Genomic DNA, 24,568 nt, shown 5'->3' on the forward strand with positions numbered 1-24,568 from the left:
CATGTAGTTTCACTGGATACAGTGAACGTATCACTACTTTTGCGTATTGCACATATGGTGAGATCTCCAGTGCTTACTAACATAAGGAAAGGTTTTCTTTCAAGCTCTAGAACACAATCCAGTACTCATCACAGAAGAAACTCAACATGAAACCTTTCCAGCTACGCTTTTGTGTTTGTATCTTGCATAACCATTCCAACATCAAAGAATGTCATAAAAAAAGACCAGTAAACACCAACTGAGAAGTAGAAGCAGTTACATTTTTCAGTATAATCATTGTTTAAGGAAGTATGATATTCGAGTTGCTAGAAATCTGCCCCTAATTTGAATATTAAATTGCTCCTGTTGAAACAGTAAATGATACTTCTTGGTTGGCTTCCCCAGGCTAACAACTTACATATATGGCTTGAAATGGTCAACATTGGTTATCACTGTTAACACTTTGTGTCTCTCATTGCAATTTGAATCACTAGCTAGTGACTGTGGTTTCTCACAGCCTCTCAAATTATGCAATTCGAAGGTGCCAAGTTGTATAATGTGAAAGACTAATTGTTGAAAGGCTATGTTATGCAGTGAGACCCATTCTGTCAGATGAAAGACAGTCTCCCCAGAAGTATTACAAAAGTATAAAGAAACTTTCACCATATTTGACTGAGAATTTCTTCAGTCAAACTTCAGGGAGAAGAAGAATGAAAAGTTAAGTTGGCTTCTGACCGATGAGACATGTCAGGTATTAAAAGTGTCATAAATTTTGTTATCATTTCAGTATGGAAGTTTGCAATTTGCTCAAGACAAACAATTTAAATAAGCTGTTCAGGTAACTGCTCTTGCTGAAAATACATTGGGAAGTGATTGTTCAGTCAGGCATGACAGTTCAAAATCAAACAAATGCAATGCAAGAATAAAGAGTGAAGTCCAAGTTAAGATGTTGAAAGGAGCACCGCTTCAGTCAATTATTAGAAGTCACTTAACAAGAGACATACAAACTTCTCATGTCCCTGTTAGCATCTAAATAGCACAGGCATCTGACTTTTAGGGACCCTAAGTAGGAAAAGAGCTTGCCATGTAAACAGCTATGCGAGGCAAAATATGGACAAGACTTCCTTTACCCCACCATATATTGCCATGATAGCTAGAAATCATAAGGGGAGTTTGCTTCTGGAAAGTCTCTAAAGGAAACTCTTGGCTTCTAGCGAGATGAATAATACACCTGTTCCTCAGCTGCGAGCAAACACTACAAAGGAGTAATTAGAAACTATCTGACCTGAAACCCACATGCCCATTACTGTGGTATTTTTCCACCTACTACAGGTGAAACAGAAGATGGGCTGGACCTAGCAGTGGAGGGGTGGAGTGGCAGTGCAAGATGCTGATTTATAAAGCACTAGCAAACACTGCTCTTTCTCCGCAGGTTCTGGACAACAAACCTGTCCTGCCTGAAGGATGTCAAATTACGAGCAGTATTCCAGCTAATGAATGTTCATCAGCTGAGAGGGAACTACAACCTCTGTGAGCTTTTGCACTCCAATAGCCCAAACTGTTTGGAGCTACTAAATTCTCTGGTTGAGTTTTTGGTTTTCATCCAGACACTTTGCCTTGTCTGCTTTACTCCATCAGGAAAGAAAGAAAATCACCAAGATGGTAAAGGTGAGTACACTGTTGACCAAAATCGCTGTTCCTGAACATGTGGTTTCTTCTTCAGAACTAGTATTAACTTTTAAGTTTTGATATACATAGGTATATTATGCATGTGAGCTAAGTGAAAACTGGAACTAATGCTAGACATTGTTGTGCATCCAGTGCAACAACTGATTTTTTCACGCTATACAAGAGTATGCTTCTAATCCTAAAAAGCAAAGACAGCAGACTGGATAGAAAACAATTCTGTGAATGGCTGGCTGCTTCTTCAACAGTTCCATGAACACTATTTCTTTTGCAAATGCCAAGAGCTGACAGTTTCTGAAAATGTGCTTGAGAGAAGAATCCCAGCAGCCCTCCTCTGAAGGCTAAAAGTAGATCGTACATAGAGGTGATCAATAGATTTTATTAACATCTTGAATTTTTTTTATTATTCTCCTCCATCTGCTAAGTTCTCAAAACAGATAATGTGGGTTTTTTTTTTTGTTTGTTTGTTTTCCTTCTCCTGGTCTTTCTCTACTTTACGGAGATTTGAAAAGCTGAACAGATTTTTGGGTGGTATGGTTAAGGAAGGAGAAGGAAGAGGTGGGTGACAAAAAAATTCCAACAGATAAACCAGATTGTGCATCTTTGTCAAGGAAGAAGAATGAGAACTTCTTGTAACAGAGATGTCCTTTATCTAGGTTATGTATAACCAAACAAATTGAAGTGCTTTAGGAGAAGGATTGCAGATATTTACCTTCTCAAACTACCCACCAATTCTTAGCTTTTCCCTTCTCCAATTGCTAAGGTCAAGACTTCAACATTCCTCTAATTCAAGAGTATCTGAGGATATGATGCCAGTTCTGAGTTCAAAAAAATACTAAGTTTTAAGATGTTTCAATCATTTGAGCTCTCTGGTTTAGTCTTTATGCCATCCTAGAAAAGATTAAGATGCATACTTTCAACTCATCTGAAATATTACCTCTGCAGGAGTACAAACATTGACAAGAGTCCTGCAAAATGCACATGTACTCTTTAGACAAATAGCAACAGCATGCATGCTCACACATCCCACTAGTAAAGCACACCAGCAGATAAGATCTGGTAAGCATGACTCTGATGAAGCTCTGACAGTTAATCTCTAAGGAACCCAGTGAGAAACAAGGTCAACCAAATAGCTCTTCCATGGAACAGCACGTGGTTTACAAGATAATTAGGATCCAGAACATTATGATTATAGAAGCTGGTGAATTAACAACACAGCAAGTTTGTCCTTTAGACTATGATATTAACTTGAAGTTAAGAGGTAGGAAAAAGCCCCATAGATTATTAGTAAAAGCAAAACATTTTAACAGGCTTGGCAGCTTTCCTAGATTATTTAAAAGTTCTATATACCTGGTAGTGGACTGGCAAAATTGAGGGAAGGGTTCACCATCACCTTGTCAATTCTGAGCTCTCTGTGAGAAGAAACAGACTCCTTTCTCTTTGGCCACCAGTATGATGTTTACCCTCATTTCTCACTATGGGATCAAGCAACACTAATTTCACAACTAAACTGCTGAAGTTGCAATAACATTTGTTTTTCTTGCTCTTTAAAGAGAGATCATTCACTGTATTATATACATGTGTAAATCTGAATTTTGAATGAAAAGAAAAAAGTTTATCTTGAAGTCATGTACTTGGAAAGCTCCAGGCACATGCAAAGAAAATAGCTCACTAACATCTCCTGTTTTTTAATCTTTTGATTTTACACCAATCTTTTCCTTGGAGCTGATACATGGTTTAATAGTTTAAGCTGGCAGTGCTGAGATCCTGGGCTCCTGTATTCCTACACTGTGTGTCAAACTAAAAAATACTAAAAGTTTTGTACATTTCTACAGAAATCACTGTAATTTATGTCTGCTGAAGACCCGACCAAGAGTGCTGTAATAGATGCTGTGGAGATCTTAGGGTAGGACAGGTCAAGCACTCTCAGTTGCTAGGAAAAGAGGCAGTAACAACATATAGATAGATTAGAAAAGTGGATTTGTTAGAGTTGTTGTCTGTCATATTTCTTATTGCTTCCTTCAAGTCAAGGCATGTGATCACAACACCAAAACCTTATTTTCTTTAACAGAAAAAGTGTGATATTTACTCGATTGAGATCAATGAGACAAAAGATCTGGAAAAAACAGAGAAGGCAGATGAAGAGGTTATGTACAAAGACCTGAAAGGCAACAAGAAAAAAAGGAAGACAGAAGACCTTAAGAAGGAACTGGACCTGGTGAGTGCTGCTAAGCTCACATTTCACCAGGCAGGACTGCACTGAGCCTTTGTCTGAACGAATCCTGGGGAAGGGGCAAAGATCTGTTACAGATCTTAACAGAAGATCTGTTGCACTGGAAGGGTTAATGAGGAAGGATTAGCTTCCTCACACTCTTTGAGATGTACATTCTAGAAAAGAAGTTGTGTAGAATTAGTGCCTCTAATGAAAGAATGATTCTAAGAATGCTAAGATCTGCTCTGGCTCAGAACAGTTCCTCTCTACTCCCCAAACAGGTCTGCATTTTCCCAGGCAAAATAACTACAACCAAGGTTTTCTCAGAACTTCCAATTGCACAGTCAGTGAGGAAACAGAGGGAAAGGCAGATGCAATATGTTTTGTTTCAGAGACTTCCAGTCAGTCCAAAAATATACATCAGCTTTAGAAGTAGGTTCTTCCCCTCTCCCCCTTCAAACAAACCGTACTGTACTTGGAAAAGAGAGCACTAAGCTGGAGCTCAAGAAACCTATATTTTGTTTCTGTTTTGCCACTGACCTGCTGGCTGAGCTTGGAAAAGTTGCTTCCTGTCTATACCTTTCAGTTCCTCAGTCTGGAAAATGAAGATAATTATACTGACCTCTTTTCTGAATTGCTTTGAGAGCAACAGACAAGATAGGTTATTTATGGGCTAGACAGTATTTCAAAGGCAAGGAAACCCCAAAATATGGCATCAACTCACCCATCATCTTCCCGAGATCCATCTATGTACCAGCTAAAGAATTCTCAGTGCATCTCATCTTTTCCACCAGGGGATGTAATACTACCTTCATGTACCAAATGGGAAGCCAAAGCACAGACAAGTTAGTTGACACAGCCAGGTATCAACGAATCATTCTGTGAAAACAACAGTGAGAAGAGAACTTAAAATATCTTGGCTTTTAAATCCCTGTTCAGTGTAAGATATAAGTAGGACAACGACATCACAGAGATGTCACTGCAGGGAAAGGAGAAAACGGTTCCGATTTCCTTCTCCCGCACTTTTTTTAACTGTGGTTAGATCCTGTTGCTTCTCTTCTGCAAATAATTCCACACACCCTACCCTGTCAGTCAGGTGCAAAGACTGTCACACACATTCCGACACTACAGCCTTTCTTCTATCAATATATTGCTTATGCCACTGGATATTGGGGTCTTATAGCATGTAAGAATGTAAACAGGAACTATTTATCTAAAAGAAGAAGAGTTATTCGTGGTAAGTCGTATTAACATGAAAGCATCATTCTGTTCTTGTGACAGATTTGCCGGAGGAGGGAGATATTTACAAATGTACTCCCAAAACCAAAAGAGAAATGTAGCTACCATCTTCCAGTGAAGTGTGTTCTCTTAGGTACTTAAATGTATCTACCAAAACCTTTTTCCACGTATCAGTTAAGCTTCTTAACACCACATGAGATATTTTTGTTCACATTTGTTGTGAAATCCCTCTTATTTCTGTTCAAGACAAGTGAAAATGATTTGCAGGGTATTTTTTTTTCAAAAAAGCAAACAGCAGAGTTGAGAATAGAAAAGAGTAGGTTCGTGCTTTTTGTGAAAAAATGCACACTGTCTATCCATGAAGCTAGGATGTCACAGTAGGAACTGGACCCACAGTCCCAGATGTTAAAGCAGTTTGAACATTCTCCACACCCTGAAACACAAGTTCTAACAGCCTGACATTCTGCTCACTATCATTTTCTCTTTCTTTTGGGGATCCAGGATGACCACAAACTCAGCACTGAGGAACTGGAAGAAAAGTATGGTACAAGCATCAGCAAAGTAAGTCCACTGGGCATCATTAAGAAACTGTTCGAATCAAGTGCCTTCATTTACCTCTGGCTGATCCAAAGTTTCGTAGAGGCAGTAGGAAAGCATTCAAATCAACAGATCGTATGTATGAATACGATACACAAAAAGCCAGTAAAACCTAGAAACACATAGCAAGCCAACCAGCAGCACTCACCTGGATTTAGCCTGGAGCTTCTCTCAAGTCTGAAGGAGTCTTATCTATTGTCTTAAAATCTAAATCTCTGTACAAAACTTGAACTCAATATTTTAAGCAGGATCTCAGCTTCCCTAAAGATTGAGGAAGTTTTTATCTGATGCTCAGAAATCACCACAATTCATTTCTCACTAGCACTGTAACAATCTATAGCAAGTAAGAACATGGGAAATGGTTTTATCTTGAAGGAAACAGTAGATATGAGAAACTGTACACTGAGTTTCTCTGACACCTAACAGTGTTGCCTTTGAACATCAAAGCATGCAACATGTCCCGAGTACACAGAGTAAGTCCAAGGACCTCATGAACCACAGACTTCCTAGTGAAACACCAAACAACAGCAAAAAAAATGTTGAAGACATTTGTTTTTAGTACATGTATATTTGACAGATAACTGTCAGAGAATGAAAACTCCTAATGAACACTGCCTCAAATTCAATGCTCCAATAAAGAAATCAGTGTTTCTCCATAGCAGATTCTAATAGAAGCCACCCTGAAATCAGAGAACACTGCCTCAAATTCAATGTTCCAATAAAGAAATCAGTGTTTCTCCATAGCAGATTCTAATAGAAGCCACCCTGAAATCAGAGAGTTTGGGAATCAAAGATGCAGGTTACTGCAGCTGATCCATCACAGAAATAATGTTTAAGGAACAAGCAACATGTAAATTTTGTTCTGAGTTGAGACATACAAATCTGTTCTCTGTGACTTCATTTTAATGGTGTCATTTACTTTTGCAGGGTCTCTCCAGTGCAAGAGCAGCAGAGATTTTGGCTCGGGATGGTCCCAACTCACTCAGTCCTCCCAAAGCCACTCCTGAAATTGTTAAGTTCCTCAAGCAGATGGTGGGAGGGTTTTCCATCCTCTTATGGATAGGAGCTGCCTTCTCCTGGATTTCATTTGGCATTCAGTTTGCTCAGGGAGCTGAATCGCGCTTTGACAACGTAAGTATTTGAATAACTACAAAGTGAGTATTTGACTCTGTGACGATATAAGTAGTTTAAATACTACTTCATAGCTATTCAGTAACTACAATGAGGCATTTTATTCTTTCAGCGCTCTGCCTCTGCTACTGAATGTTTCTGATAAGTGCCCAAATACCTGACATACCACTTCTGTCTAAGAGTGCCTGTCCAAGGGTTTATAACCACTGCCCACAATCGTATTTCTTGAGTATTCGTAAGAGGAATACTGAAGTCCATAAAGGACTTCAGGAGCCTTTGACTTTGATTCCCTTTTGAGGTACATTTTGCTGGGAATACAATTTATTTGGGTTCGTGTCAGCTTTTAGTTTGGAGAAGGCTTTGAGAGAGACAGGAATCTTGCTATTAAAACCCCTTTTTGTACCGAAGGAGCCTTAGTTGATCACTAATATGGCAAAACCGGAAACTACTTTTTTTATTTTTTTAATTAAAGAACTTTTAGACTGGCCCAAAATCTCATTTTATGAGTCTCCTGAGACAACATAGCAGAATTGTAATTTATTCCAGTGAAAGTAGTCCTGAACACACAATCTAAATTAACTGGATTCCTTCTTTTATTGATCAGCTCTACCTTGGTGTAGTCCTTGCACTGGTGGTCATACTCACTGGTATCTTCGCTTACTATCAAGAAGCTAAAAGCACAAACATCATGGCCAGCTTCAGTAAAATGATTCCACAGGTAAGAGTAACCAAGAAACTCTACTTGAGATAGTTTGTTCTCATAGTGCACCTTCAAATGACAACAGTGAGACCTGAGCAGTAAACACCCTGAATTCTGTGCACAAAGCTGAATTTAGCTCTAAGACACTCGGAGGACGGGGCAATGCTTACTTTTGTTGTACGTTCGTCTTACAGCAAGCTCGTGCCATCAGAGATGCAGAAAAGAAGGAGTTGTCAGCAGACCAGCTGGTTGTTGGAGATATTGTGGAAATAAAGGGTGGAGATAGGATCCCAGCGGACATCCGTCTGATCTTTACTCAGGGCTGTAAGGTATAATGATGCATACGGTGTGGGGAGAGGGGAAAAACATGGTTAAGAGGCTTTATTACACAGGAAGAATTTCTCAGCACCTAACAGGAATTATCAGATCCTTGATTAGACACAATGTCTATGCAGAAGCTCTAGTGTGATGCCCAGCTCATGCACTACCCCACCCTTCTGAACACCAAAATAAGCCACTGTGACCATATCATACTCTGGCAATACTCTCTGACAGGGAAGAGGTAGAAACACCAATACAATACTAGTGTCTCCACAGACCTGGAAGTAGATCTTCGTATCATGTTTTCTTCCAGGCTGCTACCCTAAATCCCCTTGACAGACGCATGACATTGACTGAACTGAATTCCCACAGAAATAGATTCTCTCAGTAACACAGGCACTCAGAGACGATGGCACTGTGATCTATTATCAAATGTGTTGCTGTCTTATCTTCTGGGCAATACGTAATCACATATTACTAATTTTAATATAGGCATGTCTTTGTTTTGTTAAAGGTGGACAATTCTTCACTCACCGGGGAATCAGAACCACAGTCCCGTTCCTGTGACTTCACCCACGACAACCCCTTGGAGACTAAGAATATTGCGTTCTACTCAACCACCTGCGTGGAAGGTGTGTACAAAGAGCAGGGTGTCCAGAAATGACACGTGCAAAGGATGCTACATAATACTGCTAACATATTTTTAACATAAGCCTATGGTGATGTGTCAGTCACACAAAGGCAGAGAAAGATCTCTGTCAAAGCAGTACTGTGTTTAGAAGACAGGATCAATCCCTCTTCGAGTTGACAGCCTGCTATTTCTTTGTAGGCACTGCTACTGGCATTGTAATCAACACTGGGGATCGCACTATCATTGGGCGCATTGCCTCTCTCGCATCGGGAGTCGGGAACGAGAAAACACCCATTGCTATTGAGATAGAACATTTTGTCTACCTGGTGGCAGGAGTGGCCATTTCCATTGGTGTTCTCTTCTTCATTATTTCTCTTTCCATGCGAAACAAGTTTTTGGACTCCATCATCTTTCTCATTGGCATCATTGTGGCCAATGTGCCAGAGGGACTGCTAGCCACAGTAACGGTAAGTCTGTGTTGGAATCCACTGGCTGCCACTGCAGTTCCTCATCTCTCAAGTTCTTTACGGTGTAAAACTATTTGATGAAAAACAGGACGGATGCTCACTCTATTAAGTGACTTGGCAGAGTCAAGTTAAAAACAGGGGTATTATTTTCATGAAATCAAAAGGATAAACATAAACATTTCTTCAAATTTCAATGAATTCTGAAATTCTACACTAGCTGTGAAAAAAAATTCAAATTCAGATTTACTTCACCCTCCCTCCCTGTTTCTGCTGACCCTTTCTTTAGCAGTTTTGTAGCAAACTGACAGCATCTGCTTTAGTGTTCACACACAGCTTTCTATCCACTCTAAAATCATTACCACAAAGAGAGATTTTTTTCAGAGTTGGCACCTTCCTAGGTCATAACAGGGAACTCTGATATAACTCAGCCATCTATCCTAAGAACTTCATCACAAAAATCCTAAGGCAGTTCTACAGAATGTTATTTAAGCACCATTCTGCCTCAGTTGCTACCCATGCATGACATGAATCATTTCCCCACAGCCTGTTCCTGTTTGAAATGAGGCTATGGTACCCTAAAGGATGTATGGGATTTCTAGACATTAACTCAAAAAAAGCACCAGTAAAATCCGTGGCTGAAAAGCAGCAGGAGAATAGCCAAGCAGTACTAGCCCTAAAGTACACCAAGAGCGACCAAGACCAACTAGAAGTTTTGCAATAATGAGGAGAATTAGTTCAGAATTCATTAAGCTGGCAATCAGCAGCTCCTCCCAAATAGCTTCTTTCATCTAGAACGGCCTCTTAACTAGATACTCCACTCTATTTCCATCAGCATGCAAGCAGGTTCCTTCCAACATGTGTTCTTTTGCTAGTTACAGCCAAACCTCTGATCTTAATAATGCCATTACAAATAAAAAAAACGTACTGCTGTCAACCAAAAGGTAGAAGTCTTTTAAAAGAAGTTCGCTTTGAAAAAAACAGCAAGCTTGTAACCTCATTTTGTTGTTCTTTAACTATGCCTTACTAACAGTGAGCTCAACTTCTTTACATCTGCCAGGTGAGTTTGTCTCTGACAGCCAAGCGGATGGCAAAGAAGAACTGTTTGGTGAAGAACTTGGAAGCTGTAGAAACACTAGGTTCTACCTCTATCATCTGCTCTGACAAGACAGGGACCCTCACACAAAACAGGATGACTGTTGCTCACCTCTGGTTTGATGATCAGATCTACTCAGCTGACACCAGTGAAGATCAGACAAGTAAATATGGGAACAGGGGATCTGGGAAACTAAATGGATTGAACATGGCATTTCACATCCACTGGCTGTTGAACTGATGTCAATAGGGATGCTTTTTAATAGCTAAAGTAGATATGTCTCCCTGCCACACAAAAATGCAGTCTGCGATAGCAAAGTCCCTTCTTAGTCATATAGCGATGTGAAGAAAGAACTAAAATCTGAATTCCACTCACAGAAAGTAAGTCTGAAGGAGGTTTTAATCCAGATCCATTTACCAACAGTAAATTTAGTAGGGAAATAAACAGAGTAACTTTGCCAGAACTGTTAGTTGAGAGATGGAAAAGTTTGTGTCAAATTATTTTTCTATAACAGAACCTATCAAAAGAGCAATTTGCTTCTGCAAGTAATTCAACCCTTTTATTTCAAACTTAAGCTTCTTATGCTATCAAGCAATATGTTGAAGGACACAATATTTATTTTACTTCCTCACAGCCCAGCCTTTTGATCAAAGTTCTCAGACATGGATAGCATTATCAAAAATTGTAACTCTCTGCAACCGAGCAGAATTCAAACCAGGACAGGAGAACCTCCCAATAATGAAGGTACCACTTACTTCATATCAATTTATTCTTCTTCCTCTGAAACAATATATAAGGATTATTGTATTTAGCTTTACCAGTCTCTTCAGTTTTAACGTGCCCAGGTTTGAAGTTACTATTTGCTACATACTCACAGAAAGTTTGAAGAACAGGGTGGGGGGGAAACATAAAACCAAGAGCAGCTATCACTATAAGTAAAAAGACAATTCAAGTATCAGGAATTTTCCTACTACACTATTAATTTAATACAGCAAGAGATAGAAAAAGTAAGCATGCCTTGCTTAACATCTTTACCATGACCACTTGAAGTGGAATAGTCTGGTGACTAGACTATAGGCAATATACATCCCTGATCTCTACTATTTATTCCGTCAATGCCTTCTTCAAAGTCATTTCATTCTGTCCATTTGTTAGCTCAGCTGCATGTGCATACTGCTCTCACTCTAGAACTGCATTATAAAGCTTCCACTGAAACCTGAAAGTCATTACAAATCTTGCACTTTCTCAGAATCATACACTAATTTCATCTCTTTGCAACAACTTTGATTTAACAACAACTGTAAAACATGCCTCAAACTGTTAGTGTAATGATTTTTCAGAACAACTGTTGCTTCATGTAGGTTCACTGATACTTAAACATGCAAAGAATGCTGCAAAAATATAAAGGCTCTCTTGGTAGAAGTGCAGAAGCATATATACTACAAACTGTTTCCTCTTTTTTGTGCATATAGAGAGTTGTGGTAGGCGATGCCTCTGAAACAGCTCTGCTGAAATTTGCAGAAGTAGTTTTGGGTGACGTCATGGATATTAGAGCGCGAAACAAGAAAGTGGCTGAAATTCCCTTCAACTCTACCAACAAATTTCAGGTGTGTTCTATTTTTGGAAATTAGGCCAGGCGGTTTCCAACCTATCTGTTTCTATTACCATGTCTAACTCAACTATTTGTGACATGCCAGTCTTAGCGTGGAAACGCAATGACATGGGAAATTTAAGCTATAATGAATGTAGCTCATCCCATTTCATGGAAAGAACAATATTCTCAGGGAAAATGGTAAGAAACATTATTTCCATTCAAAGTGACCAAAACCAGAGACAGATGATATCATATATTCTCTTTCAAATTATTTCATGTTTGTGGCATGCAGCTTTCCATTCACGAGACTGACGATCCCAATGACAAACGCTTTCTGCTGGTGATGAAAGGTGCCCCAGAGAGGATTCTAGAGAAATGTAGCACCATCATGATCAATGGCAAGGAAGAACCACTGGACAGCGAAAAGGCAGCAGCTTTCCAAACAGCATACATGGAGCTGGGGGGCATGGGAGAGAGAGTCCTGGGTGAGTACAATCAGGGGCACTGTGGTGCAAAATGAGGTTTCAAATCCTGGTACAATCCAGTGCTTCTGGGCTTAATTCCTCTTGCAGTGGAGGCAAAAAAGAAAAGCATATAGCCTCTCAAGCAGACTGTTAAAATCTCACTGATATGCTCCAAGTTCTCTGTGGCAGAGACCTTCTCATCAGTATATATTGATTTTTTTGTCCTGCCACACTGCATAGCTAAGAAAAATCTGTATCTAATCCACGTTGTTGCACTAAATGCCAAGTCTATACAAACTTCAATGTGCAGGCTACTGCAGCAGATTAAAAATTCCATCATGAAAAACTATACATTAAATTCACTACAGATTTATAGACAAAAAAAAAAATCAAACCCTTAGCAAGCTCTCCTCTTTTTCCCACCATCTCCTGTTCATTTCATCATCTTAAATTTGTTTCCAGGTTTCTGTCATTTGTATCTGCCTGAAAACGAGTTTCCAGACACTTACCCATTTGACACAGATTCCATGAACTTCCCCACTTCTAACCTGTGCTTTGTTGGGCTCTTATCTATGATCGATCCACCACGTTCCACAGTGCCAGATGCTGTCTCAAAATGCCGGAGTGCTGGGATCAAGGTAGGGTTTCCACAATGAAGCATACAGTGAGTCTACAAAAAGACTCATGATAATAAAACCATAAGATCTTCCACTGCATTGTCATTAAATATCTTTCTAGAGGCATCTATGAAAAGATGTAAACACTCGAGTCATTAACATTGTTTTGCAATTATAACTTGAAGAAATTACTTGAAGGCCTGGAGAGCCATAAAGGTTTAGATCAGTTTATGCGGGAATTAGACCACAGTAAAGATGTGTGGAACTGAGACTGAATATCCAAATTTGGAAAAGCTCACTGGATCTATTCCTAAAATACAGAAACCATTGCCAGCTAGAATTAATGATTTGTAAACAGTGTAAAGCAATAGAAACAATTCTCAAGAAAGTATAAGGACGCAGATCCTAAGGGCTACACTTGTTATGAACTTTCATGCACAGGAGTCATTAAAATCTCAAAACTGGTCAAGCTGACCTGATGCACCAATTCTGATTTCACTCCCAAGAGACCCACACACGAATTCTCAGCTCTAGGTTCAGAGGTAATCTGGCTAAATAAAGCAAAATTGCTATTAAAATTACTGATCCCAGATTAGATGAATCCCAAGTCCCAACACTGACTTGATTTTTTTGTAGTCTGAAGACAGACATGGCAATTAGCAACCCTTCTTCAAGAAATATTTAGAAAAATCATTGATTTGTCTGTCAGGACACTTGAGTCACAAGGGTCCAGTTTATGACGTGATTCTCTAACGAGCCTTTGAGTATATGTAATGTAAATTCATACACAAAAGCTTCTTTATTCTGCATTATTCTGACCTTGCTAGGTGCGATAAATAGTTCCCTTACAGCCCGGATAAAATAAGGCCAACAACAAGAGGTACAGAACTAGTGTAAATACAGAGCTAATTTATTAATAGTCATAATTTGTCTTTCTTCTGTACACAATAGACTTTTCCAAGTGCAGATTGGATAATTGCTTCCTGGTCTACAACAATAGATTATTTCATCTTATCTCTCTACATCTATTGCATACACATTTCTCACTCACCCTAAGTGCTTGTCCCTTCCTCAGGTTATCATGGTCACTGGCGATCATCCAATCACTGCCAAGGCCATTGCCAAGAGCGTAGGTATCATTTCAGCCACCAGTGAGACTGTGGAAGATTTGGCAAAGCGCCTCAACATTCCAGTCGAGCAAGTCGACAGACGGTAAGAGCAGACAGAACACGCAGGATACATACGGCCTCATCTTCTGACAGCTACGCCTTCTCCCTCCACAATGCTTTTAGCCTATTCCACACTACGGCTGCTTGGAACATTCCCAGCCATTGTGTCCACGCAGTGCGTCGCCTCTACCTAAATAACTACGCACGTAAGGTCAGTGCGTCTCAGCCTTCACTGGCCCTTGAAAATTCCCAGCAAGTAAAACTCTGCAGAACATGCTGGGCTTTGCTGTCACTGCCAACCTGAAAAAACATGCACTTACGAAAAGCAAAATCTAGAATCACATGCAGTGCTGGATGATGGCCTAACGACTGACAGTTCAAGTTCCTCTTTCACCTTTTCAATGTAAAAATATTAGCATACTTAGAGAAACATAAAAGCTTTTTATAGAAAAGAAGTCCTCCCCCACCACCACCACCACTGCTCCACTCCACCCTACGCCACCTGGACTCCTCTTTACCATCATCTTCTGCTGTTTCTGTCTACTCAGAAGGAAGCTTCAATTACTACCTTCTGTATCTAGGTAACTGTAACACAGTCCGCATTTCCACATTCAGCTTTCATTCAGCACCTGCTGATTAACAACTAAAGCTTCTGAAATTAACTCTATTTGCTGCTTTCCTCACTTTTGAGCTGCATATGTTGTATGAGTGCACTGTTTTTATCTAAATCTTCTGATACAAAAATTTACCCAGCTTTCTCATGGCTATTGCAGGCAAGCTACAGCAGCAGTAGTTAATGGGATGGAACTGAAGGATATGAGCTTGCAGCAACTGGATGAGGTCTTGTGTAACCATTCAGAGATAGTCTTTGCTCGGACATCGCCCCAACAGAAGCTGATTATAGTGGAAGGCTGCCAAAGACAGGTGAGTAAGAGGTGTAAATGGTTATATACAGATACAGCTATAGGGCATTCACTAGGCAGTAGCTTTTCCTCAGGTATCATCCCCTAGGTGAGAGGATGGAAGCCAATTTGCAATGCACTCTAAGCTTTGCTGATATTCTTTCGTTGTGCGAGGACACTATCTATTAGATTGCCAAATAACGACTAATGACAAAGTGAAATAAGGTATGAATCCCATAAAATGTCATAGCATGATTTATACAGGGACAAGCCTTGTAATTACTTCCAAAGACTGTACAACAACTCACAGAACTTTACGAACATAAGGCAGGATTTAAAGAGAGTTTGTCCCATCTGCAGGCACTATTGTTATGTAAAGTAGCATTAACTGTAGCAAGCACAAGAGGCAGAGGAAAAGAAATAAGATGCGCTGCACTCTGAAAAAGAGTCACATTGTCATCAGAGGATTTTCCCCTTTGACACAACATTTTCTGAACTGCAAGCTACAGGACTGCCCTGCCTAAATTTTGCAAACATGCAAACAAAGCAGATGCAGGCACAAGCCATTACTTTATTTTTGTAATTACACCAGAGCTGAGCTTTCCAATCATCATTATCAGCGCTTTGGTTTTAAGTCTGAATTGCTTTTGGAGGAGGGGGATAAAATCTTTCTATTTCATCTCTTTTTTGTCTTTTTTTGTCTTTCTGAATGGCCTTTGGCTGACATAGAGTAAATGTGTTCTGTGCTGCTTAGACACCCACGCTTCTAGTGGATTTATCTTTTTAAAGGATAAAGAGGAATGACCCCTCCAACCCCTAAGCCAGTCAGTCTACATGCTGTGTTTAATACTGAGAGCTTATGAGCCCTTCTGTACATGGCATTATTCATAGGTAATGACACTATGCTAAATCCTCAAAGGGACAGGACATTCAGTATTCGTTTTAATCAGTTTGCCAGGCTTTCTCCCACTCAGAACACACTGAACTGCTATTAAGCTATGAATTTCTGCATCAACTAGAACAGGACCCTTAGCTGCAGTAGATGTTTCTCTGCAAAATACCAGAGAAATTGACTGCAGGAATCAGTTTTTTCCATCTGTTCAGTCACTAGGTACAACTCTAGTCCAAACTGGTAGTGACCAAAAGATGCTGGGTCAGACGAGAAGTCTCTAACTGAACAGTTATGTAATAGACACTTAATACCAAAACTGGCTCATTCTGTAGGCACGTCAGAATAAAGAGGAGGACAGAACATGTGGTGTCTACTGAATCTCCCACAGATGTGCCCGGACCAATTCGAACAGGGACAGACTATATATACTGGGAGAGATGTCTTCCTTTTTAAGCTCCCTTATAGCCAGGAAGCTGTATAGCATGGAAAGAAATAACCAGATCTTAGATGCATCCACTTCAGATGTCTGCTTTAGAAAGAGATAAATCATACCCCTGAATTTCCCATTTCTCTCTGCTAACTATGAAGGGAGCCTAGACAATACAGACACTATAGCACGGAAGGCTGCTGCTGCACTGATCCTATCTGTGGTCTTTCTGAACATCGGATATGTTTTATGTGGGTAGGAAGAAGATTCAAAAAATCATATCCATATGGTTCACAGAGTACCTTCTAGCAGCACAGATTAACTTTAAAAAGCAATGCAGGAATTCAGGAAGTACTAATCTATTCACTCTCTCTTAGAGCTTTAAAGACAAGGAGCACAACGAGAGGAGATCTTGCTTAGCAGAAGATAGCACAATCTCCTCAAGAAATCATGTCTGGATCCTTTTGTGTGTTGCAGGGAGCAGTTGTTGCAGTGACTGGAGATGGAGTCAATGACTCCCCTGCTCTGAAAAAAGCAGATATTGGAATTGCTATGGGTATTGCTGGCTCTGATGCAGCTAAAAATGCAGCTGATATGGTACTGCTGGATGATAACTTTGCTTCTATTGTCACAGGAGTGGAAGAAGGTAAAAATAATGTTGCTATCTACTTTCTCATCTGAAAGCTACTGACAGCCACATAGGACTTACAGGTCCTTGTGAATCCCACCATCCCCACCCACTCCCTTCCCTTTTCTTTCATTGCCTTCCTGGATTTGGAAATGTAGTTGTAATACTCAAAAGAGTTTGGGAATTAATTTCATTCACAGACATATGACAAGCTCATAGACAGAAAGAAAATCATCCCTCTCTCCCCTTATCTTTTACGTATATTTGTTAAGCAGAGCAGTCATCAGTCTGCTCTCTTTGGTTTTTCAAACTCCAGACAAAAGCACGTCCCATCTTACTTGCTCCTATACAGTTCTGAGCCTCACAAAGATCCAAGTTTTTCCCTCTACATTTTCATCCAGTAACTTGTTCACACATCATCATCACCCTACTCCATCTGTGACACTATCACACTCTCACAGCAAAGAGATTGCAGTTTCCATTAACACTAAAGCTTATTGTGGGATGGGATTTTTTTTCTCCTCCCGAGATCATTAGTGAAAGAGATTTTTTATTTCCCCTTGAATTTTCAGAAGGGTGGAAGGCAAGGAAGGGGAATAGTTTCAAAAGAAAAAAAAAGAAAAAGGAAAAATAATATGAGGAGTGCAGACACAAACCATAAATACTTTCGCTTCATTTAGTTAAAAAATTCCTTTTTGTTTTTGAAAACACTACTGGCAATTAGCTTTTATAGACATATTTCTCTTTCCTCCAGGCCGCCTGATCTTTGATAACCTGAAGAAAACAATTGCCTACACTCTGACTAAGAATATTGCAGAACTCTGCCCTTTTCTCATCTACATTATTGCCAGCATTCCAATGCCCATTGGCACCATCACCATCCTCTTCATTGACCTGGGCACAGACATTGTAAGTTGTTGCTGTCTCATAACTGGTGTCTTTTTAGCTACTTTTTACTGAAAAATCATGATAAATGAGAGAGGCTGAGTACAAAGGGATGTGCTGCTCACTAGAAGAATTAGCTGTTTTAGCATGGAACCAAGTAAAGAACTAGTGACAGGGTAGAGGACTAGACTGAAAACTGCTGGGTATGGAGGAGGAGGAGATGAAAAAAACTGCAGAGAGAAAAAGGGGGTGAGTGGAAAGAAAAGACTTTTCTTCTCTGCACTGACCAGCAGAACTTCTGGTAGCATCTTTTGATTAGAATATACAGACAAACCATTATCACGAGATCATACAGATTACTGCAGTCAGTACAGGGAAGGAATACCACACACTCGATCAGAGCCCTGTCTGGGAGATACGGAGAACCCTTTAATGTTTTCAGTGTCCTCTAGTCCTTTGGATTGTCATATGATCATTAAACCTATAAAAGACTTTCTGCCTTCCTTCAAATCTTTTATATGTGTCAACACAGTGCTACATTAGGCCTTCTTTCATTTGCTCTGTATATACTGAAAAACCAAGGTATAGTAACAGAAACACTTGAAAAGTAAAACTTTTCTGGTGAGCCTCTGAGGAGCATACAAATTTTGCCACCAGGATTCTCATGGCTTATTTCTTTTGTAGATTCCCTCCGTTGCATTAGCCTATGAAAAAGCTGAAAGTGATATTATGAACAGGAGACCTCGAAATAAAAGGAAAGACAGGCTGGTGAACGAACAACTTGCTGTTTACTCCTATCTGCACATTGGTAGGTTGGCCTATTCTCTGAAACTCTATATTGCATTGAAAGAGCAAGACAGAGGCAGCTTCATACAGTCTTGAGAGCAAGAGGGGGATCTGAAATTCAAATCTTTTCTCTGGTCACAGTTCACTATGGTAGCATAGGCAAATAAACTAACTTCTTTCTGTCCCTCATTATGTACCAGTGCAACACTTTCTGTCTACAGAGGTCGAGAAGCTTAAGAGCACCGAGAGCAGTAAAACTATATTAAAAGCCATGTCAAGTTGCACAGCTTAGGAGATAGTTCAGCACTTAAATCAACAAAATACCCCAGTGCTCCTAGATTTTGCTTCTTCCTCATTCTTCCCTCTTTGATTCTGCAGGTATCATGCAGTCAGTGGGAGCCTTTGTAACTTACTTCACAGTGTATGCTGAACAAGGCTTCCTCCCCTCCACGTTGCTTGGTGTGCGAGTCAACTGGGAAAACAACGCCATCAATGACTTTGAGGATTCATATGGACAGGAATGGGTAAAGAACCACTGAAATGCCCTCACACTCTCTCTTACACAACGCTTTCTGAAAAATTCTGCACTCTTCCAGAATAAAAGATTAGAGAAAGAAAGAAACAGATTTAAATGTTTAAATAGAGCTGTTTTTCATCTAATGGTCCCTCAGGATAGATTCTTTAGAGCTTCTTCCACCTGGCTCCTCCATTCACACTCCATTTATTCATTCTTCTGCAGTTTCCGTTCTTCTGCCTCAAAGTCCCTGCAAATACATCTTCTCTGGACTTTATGTTTTGAGCATCATAATCTCTCAATTCTGTTTCTGAATAACACTACTGAAATACTTTGCAAACTCTGCCTCCTGCTTTCATTCTTGACCTTCCCTCTCTCACTCTACAGAAATAACACACAAAAGCTAATAAAAAATAATTAAAAAAATAATAAATCAATATGCTTTCCTTCCCACACCAGCTTAGTTCTCCTGCTTCATTACTCACCAATAGCAACTTAGCAGACTGGAACAACAGGCCAAAATCTGATCTTTAGACTTCCAAATCTGCAATAACTCGGCATTCACATCTTAATAATTTAAATTCCACTATCTAGGTTTGCAGTCACTTGCAGAAAATGAGTGTCTATTGTTTTCTTTGCTTTGCAGACTAAATACCAGAGGATGTACCTACAGTGGACTGGGTATACTGCCTTTTTTGTCAGCATCACAATTCAGCAAGTGGCAGACTTGATCATCAGGAAAACACGAAGAAACTCCATTTTCCAGCAAGGTCTTTTCAGGTAAGTTTTGCAGGTTCCTCACCTGACATCGAAGGATAAATCAGTCCACTGGTAATTTTAGCAGAAGGTTAGTACAGTGATTCAGACCACTGATATTTAGTCTTCGGGCCAAGACTGAATTTGGATTCAAGCAATAGGAAAGAAGAGGGGGGAAAAGTGTCATAAAACATTTTTCATACTATTTCATACTAGTGGGTTTCATTACACAAAAACTTCTTACCATTATCTCTGAAGATGCACCACCTTAAAAAACAACTGTGCATTCTGTTCAATAAAATGTGGTCTTCTCCCAGGGATTCCTAACTTCCCACAGAAGAGGTACCTGCTGGTCAAACTCCCTGGCTGCCCTCTGCAAAAGACTTTGTATTCTTCAAACCCATAAAAGCCAGGGAGTTAGAAATACCTAACTGGACAGACAGAGGCCATGTATAAAAGCTGGCATCTAGTCAGAGCATAGGAGAGCAAAGTGTTTTTCTTTATCTGCAAACACAGAACCTACACCTACGTATATTTTCTTCCTCAGAGATAGGAAAGCAAATTATTTTCCTTTCTTTATCTGCAGGCACAGAGCCTATACCTATGTATATTTTCTTCTTCCACATACATGAGTCACAATGTGCACATTCTCAATGCAACTCGAGGACATGACCAAAGCATATTGCAGGTCTCCCTCAAGCTAGCTTTGATCCAGCTAGGACAGGAACAGTAGCAGGGAAGATACAGGTGAATGTGATACACAAGAATGCTAGAGAGCCTACTAGTTGTTCCACACTACTGCGTTTGCAAGCGCTTATCACCTGATGCACATCGTTGAAGCTGCTACCACATGCACAGTCATGACTCTGCACACGTCATGGTCTTTGCATTATGCTGCAGCATCAGTTTTTCATACATGGACAGAAGCATGTAAACTTCTCCTCTTTGGTTTTCTTACAGGAACAAAGTCATCTGGGTGGGTATATTTTCCCAGATAGGAATTGCTCTGATTCTTACTTATGGCCTTGGACATGTCACAGCCCTGAACTTCACACCCCTGAGGTGAGTTCTGCTGCGTGCACACTTCCTTTGCCCTTCATGTATAAACAGATCTGGATGTACCACTCTGCCAGGAACAGGCAAACAAGAGCTCAATCCAAAGATAAATATTTAAGAATACTCATTGTGAAGAATGGAGCAAACAATTTCTTAGCCAAAAAGGCTATTATTTTCCACAAAAACATGCCTTTTTTAAAAAAACTAGATTTATTAACAAGGATACAGAAACCTACTTGTGTAGAATAAACATTTTAATTATCTTCCCTGGACTCCCTCAATATTCTTTAGAGGTTAGATAGTATTTTGTTTAATTCTAGAGAAGCAACTTTTATTTTTATCACTTTCAAACTATTCTGTTTTTGTTTCATCTTCACAGACTGCAAGTTTTTTTTCTAATATTTGGAATAAAAGAATTTAAGTGACTATTTAAGCTTGGGAGGCCTACATGAACACCATTTTATTTCTAATTCCTTGAATGTTTAAAACCCAAGAAGGGCACATTCTCTTTTAGTGAGAAGCCTAACTAGAAAAACAGCTGAGTGCTTAGATGCTTCTGAATAAGAACTTCCTTTCTCACACCCAGGTTTCAGTATTGGCTTGTGGCTGTACCATTTGCCATCTTGATATGGGTTTACGATGAAGTCCGCAAGCTGTTTATCAGGAGATACCCAGGAAGTAAGTAGAATTTTCTGCATTTAGGATTTGAGTGTAAGGAGTCCTTTTCCATCCTTTAATTCATTCACCTACCTTAGCTCCCTTGGATGGGTGGGCTGCTTAGAAATGGACTGTTCGGTTCTAGTGATTACCTTCTTTTTTGGGGAAAAATAAAGTTATTGATTTTTTTTCCTCTTTCTTATACTGCAGGCTGGTGGGACAAGAACATGTATTATTGAAACAGTCCTTATCATTGGTCATCTTCCTCCTTGTGGAGACCTTCTTCTCCATCCTCATTCAGCCTCTGCTGCTTAAACGTCCTGTCTGTGCAATAATCACTTGGGCTTGCCCCATGCAGAGTTGAAGAAGTGTCATGAATTTCATGAAGAAATAAGGACTTAAGAGGCTGATAAATTACCTTCTACTGTACTGTAAAGCTTACACTTGTCTAGAAATTGAAACTCTGTCTATTTTTGTAACAAGTACAAATTTCTCTCTTTCTAAGATGAACGTAGAGAGCACCCAGAGACGAAAACACACATAAAGGGTGGGGGGAAAAAGACAAAATCCAAATAATATAAGGCACTAACTTGCACTAGAGGTGTTTGTTGATTTTTTTGCTTTGGTGCAATTGAATTACAAACGAGTGCAAGCATAAACCTGAATTATGTTACCAGGGGTAACAAGGCTGTATAGGAATAATTTGATAATAAAAGTATTTTCCAGAAAACAGTTCTTCACCTTATTTTCTTGTAAAGACTAAGGACATCTAAGTGAAACCAAAAAGGATCTAATCTCTGCCAGGGTGAAAGAGAAAAGAAGTGCAGCTCTCACTGACTGAGAATAACATACCTCAAAAACCTGTTCAGTTTTGATTAATGCATCTTGGAAACCAAGGCACACTCAGGTGATGTAAGCATTTTAAGAGGTTCAATTAATATTTTAATATTTTCCACAGCCCACAACATATATGGCAAAACAGACCTTAGCATGCAAAGAAGCTCAGTTAAAATTCTCTTTGAAACCAAGGCTTTAGTATGCCCAGTTCTGCAAGAATCGATAGATATCACACCCTGTTTAGACTACAACATTATAAATTTTAAAGAAAACAAGATAAGTAACTTATGCTGCTATTTCGCATTTAAACACAAATCTCTAAAAAGCTTTAGAAAAGAAACAGGGACAGACACGGAACTTCCTGTTGCAGCAAAAGGAAAGAGAGATTACCAATGAGAAAGAAATCAAGAGAAGAATTGAGGGAGGGGACCGGGAGAATGTTTTCCAGCCTAAGGCCTGCCTATTTCCAAACGTCCCCACCTTTAACTGCTAAAAGCTACTTTGCATTTTGTAAGCCTCCTTCCTCAAAACTCCTCCCTGTAATATCCAGCTGGGTATTACACTGAGTATCAATTATATTGAGTATTGTTTTTCACGTATTGAGATGAAGAAGAGGAATTATAAAAGAAGGAAGAGTGACAAGAGTAAGTATGTAAACTATGAATTATGAGGGCGAGTCCAGATTCCAGGCACATGCCCTCGCGTGCTCCTTATCTCTTGGCAAAGCAGCCTTGTCAGAACACACCAAGAACCAACACGTAAGGTGTCAAGCTCACAATTTCAACACCTCCTCCTTTGTCAGGCATCGGGACTGATTTGTTTTCTGTTCTGCTTAAAATACAGGAAGCATGAGGAAAAGCTGTAGGGGAACAACATAATCCTAGTTCCACCACCTACAGATTTGGAATACTTAGCCAAAACTACCTGTTCATACTTAGATAGAAAGATAAAAGAAAGGGGGGGCAGTTTCTGCAAAATGCGGGCACAGTTTCTGCACAAAACCAAGAAGCAACACAACTACGATTGTTTTACTTCAAGTATAAAATACATTTTTCTGAGAAAACTCTGGGAAAAGGTAACTGGAGAGGTTGTCCACTCACAGAACACACCCAACCCTAAAATCACTGAGAAATCCAGTGGCTGCTCTGCAGAACAACCTCAGGAGTAAAGAGTCCAAAGGTTTCTGCTTGTCAAAGACCTAGATTTGGTAGACAAATTAGATAAACAGCTCTTACAAAAAGAGATTTATCTTGGGCTCTAAATCCTTGCTATTACCACCTCATACAATTGCTCTTGAAGAATGGAAGAGTGCTATCTCTAAACATTGTGAGTGGGGAGCCTAGGTGGTTGCGTTTTCTTTCTGGCCTTGCTTTGTCACTTGGAGTCAGCACTTCTGACTACATTCACAGGCCACATCCATTTGTGCTGCTAATACAGAAGAAAAACATATTCACAGAATTGTATATACTTTTAAAATTGCATCGGATATGCCAGAATGACACGTGTAATTGTGACCTGGAATCATATATTGAAAAGCACAATATGTAGGATAGGGCCTTGCTCTCAAATGGGCAGTAACAGTATAATCTTTTTGCATTCTTTATTTTTTCATGACTTTTCTAGAACACAAGTCTAGAAACAAAGACAGAACAAAGCTGTTACTTTGCAGGGTCAATCTGGAAAGCTCTCTTAGGAAAAGCTTTTGCTGAAGCTGCAAAAAGAATTTGAAGAGAAGTCAAACAGGCCATACAACAGAGAGAAAAGCATGGTTTTAACTCCGTCAAAATGGGATGAATGTGATATGTGAGACTGCGGCATATGGGCTGGAGGGAAGACTGTCTGCTCATCACAATCTCACAACACAGCAGAAGAGACTGATAAAACCAGAGAGCCGCAAGGGAGAATTTTTTTCAAGGATTTCAAGGCCAAATTACATCATTAGAACCGTAACGGTGAAATTCTGTCCAACCCCTTTGTTATTTTAGTGGGGACATTCTTCCCTGCCATATTATAAATCATTCTGCCTTCCTCTGACAAAATGTGTCCTTGCATGTCACCAGAAACTTTTGACATATGATGTCCTGGGCTTGAGAAGGCATCAAACTGGGAAATTGGGAAAAAACACACAAATTAATGCAAGCTGGAAAAAAAAAAACAGCATAAGGAAAAAAAAAAGGGATTTCAGAGGTAAACCTAAATGTTAGATATATCTGTTTTTAGCATTAGCATATGCTTGTAACAGAAAAGCAAAAGAAGTCTGTCATAATAATACCTGGAAACCTAGTAAATGTATGTCTCCATTTCCCTCTGTGCTCAAGTCAGTCTGGT

At 39.6% G+C, this 24,568-nt stretch overlaps 1 protein-coding gene across 1 annotated transcript; it reads left to right on the forward strand.

Annotated features, from left to right (window-relative positions):
• The first annotated feature begins 1,638 nt into the window (after positions 1-1,638).
• Positions 1,639-21,642, forward strand: ATP12A (ATPase H+/K+ transporting non-gastric alpha2 subunit). The gene is made up of 23 exons (XM_062594411.1): positions 1,639-1,647; positions 3,734-3,883; positions 5,618-5,677; positions 6,641-6,844; positions 7,449-7,562; positions 7,739-7,873; positions 8,380-8,497; positions 8,695-8,963; positions 10,021-10,219; positions 10,691-10,800; positions 11,529-11,663; positions 11,943-12,135; positions 12,577-12,752; positions 13,807-13,943; positions 14,674-14,824; positions 16,599-16,767; positions 17,504-17,658; positions 18,319-18,442; positions 18,799-18,944; positions 19,581-19,714; positions 20,651-20,752; positions 21,333-21,424; positions 21,614-21,642. The coding sequence occupies exons 1-23, from the start codon at positions 1,639-1,641 to the stop codon at positions 21,640-21,642; spliced, it is 3,111 nt and encodes a 1,036-aa protein (XP_062450395.1).
• The last annotated feature ends 2,926 nt before the right edge of the window (positions 21,643-24,568 follow it).

Source organism: Rhea pennata, chromosome 24 (genome assembly GCF_028389875.1).
Source record: "Rhea pennata isolate bPtePen1 chromosome 24, bPtePen1.pri, whole genome shotgun sequence".
NCBI classification, from domain to species: domain Eukaryota; kingdom Metazoa; phylum Chordata; class Aves; order Rheiformes; family Rheidae; genus Rhea; species Rhea pennata.

What these genes read in the sequence shown, in the direction of transcription:
- ATP12A (XM_062594411.1), top strand. An exon ending in AGAACCTCCCAATAATGAAG is followed by an intron (nt 10,801 to 11,528) that starts GTACCACTTACT and finishes TTGTGCATATAG; the next exon opens with AGAGTTGTGGTAGGCGATGC. An exon ending in TTCCAGCAAGGTCTTTTCAG is followed by an intron (nt 19,715 to 20,650) that starts GTAAGTTTTGCA and finishes GTTTTCTTACAG; the next exon opens with GAACAAAGTCATCTGGGTGG.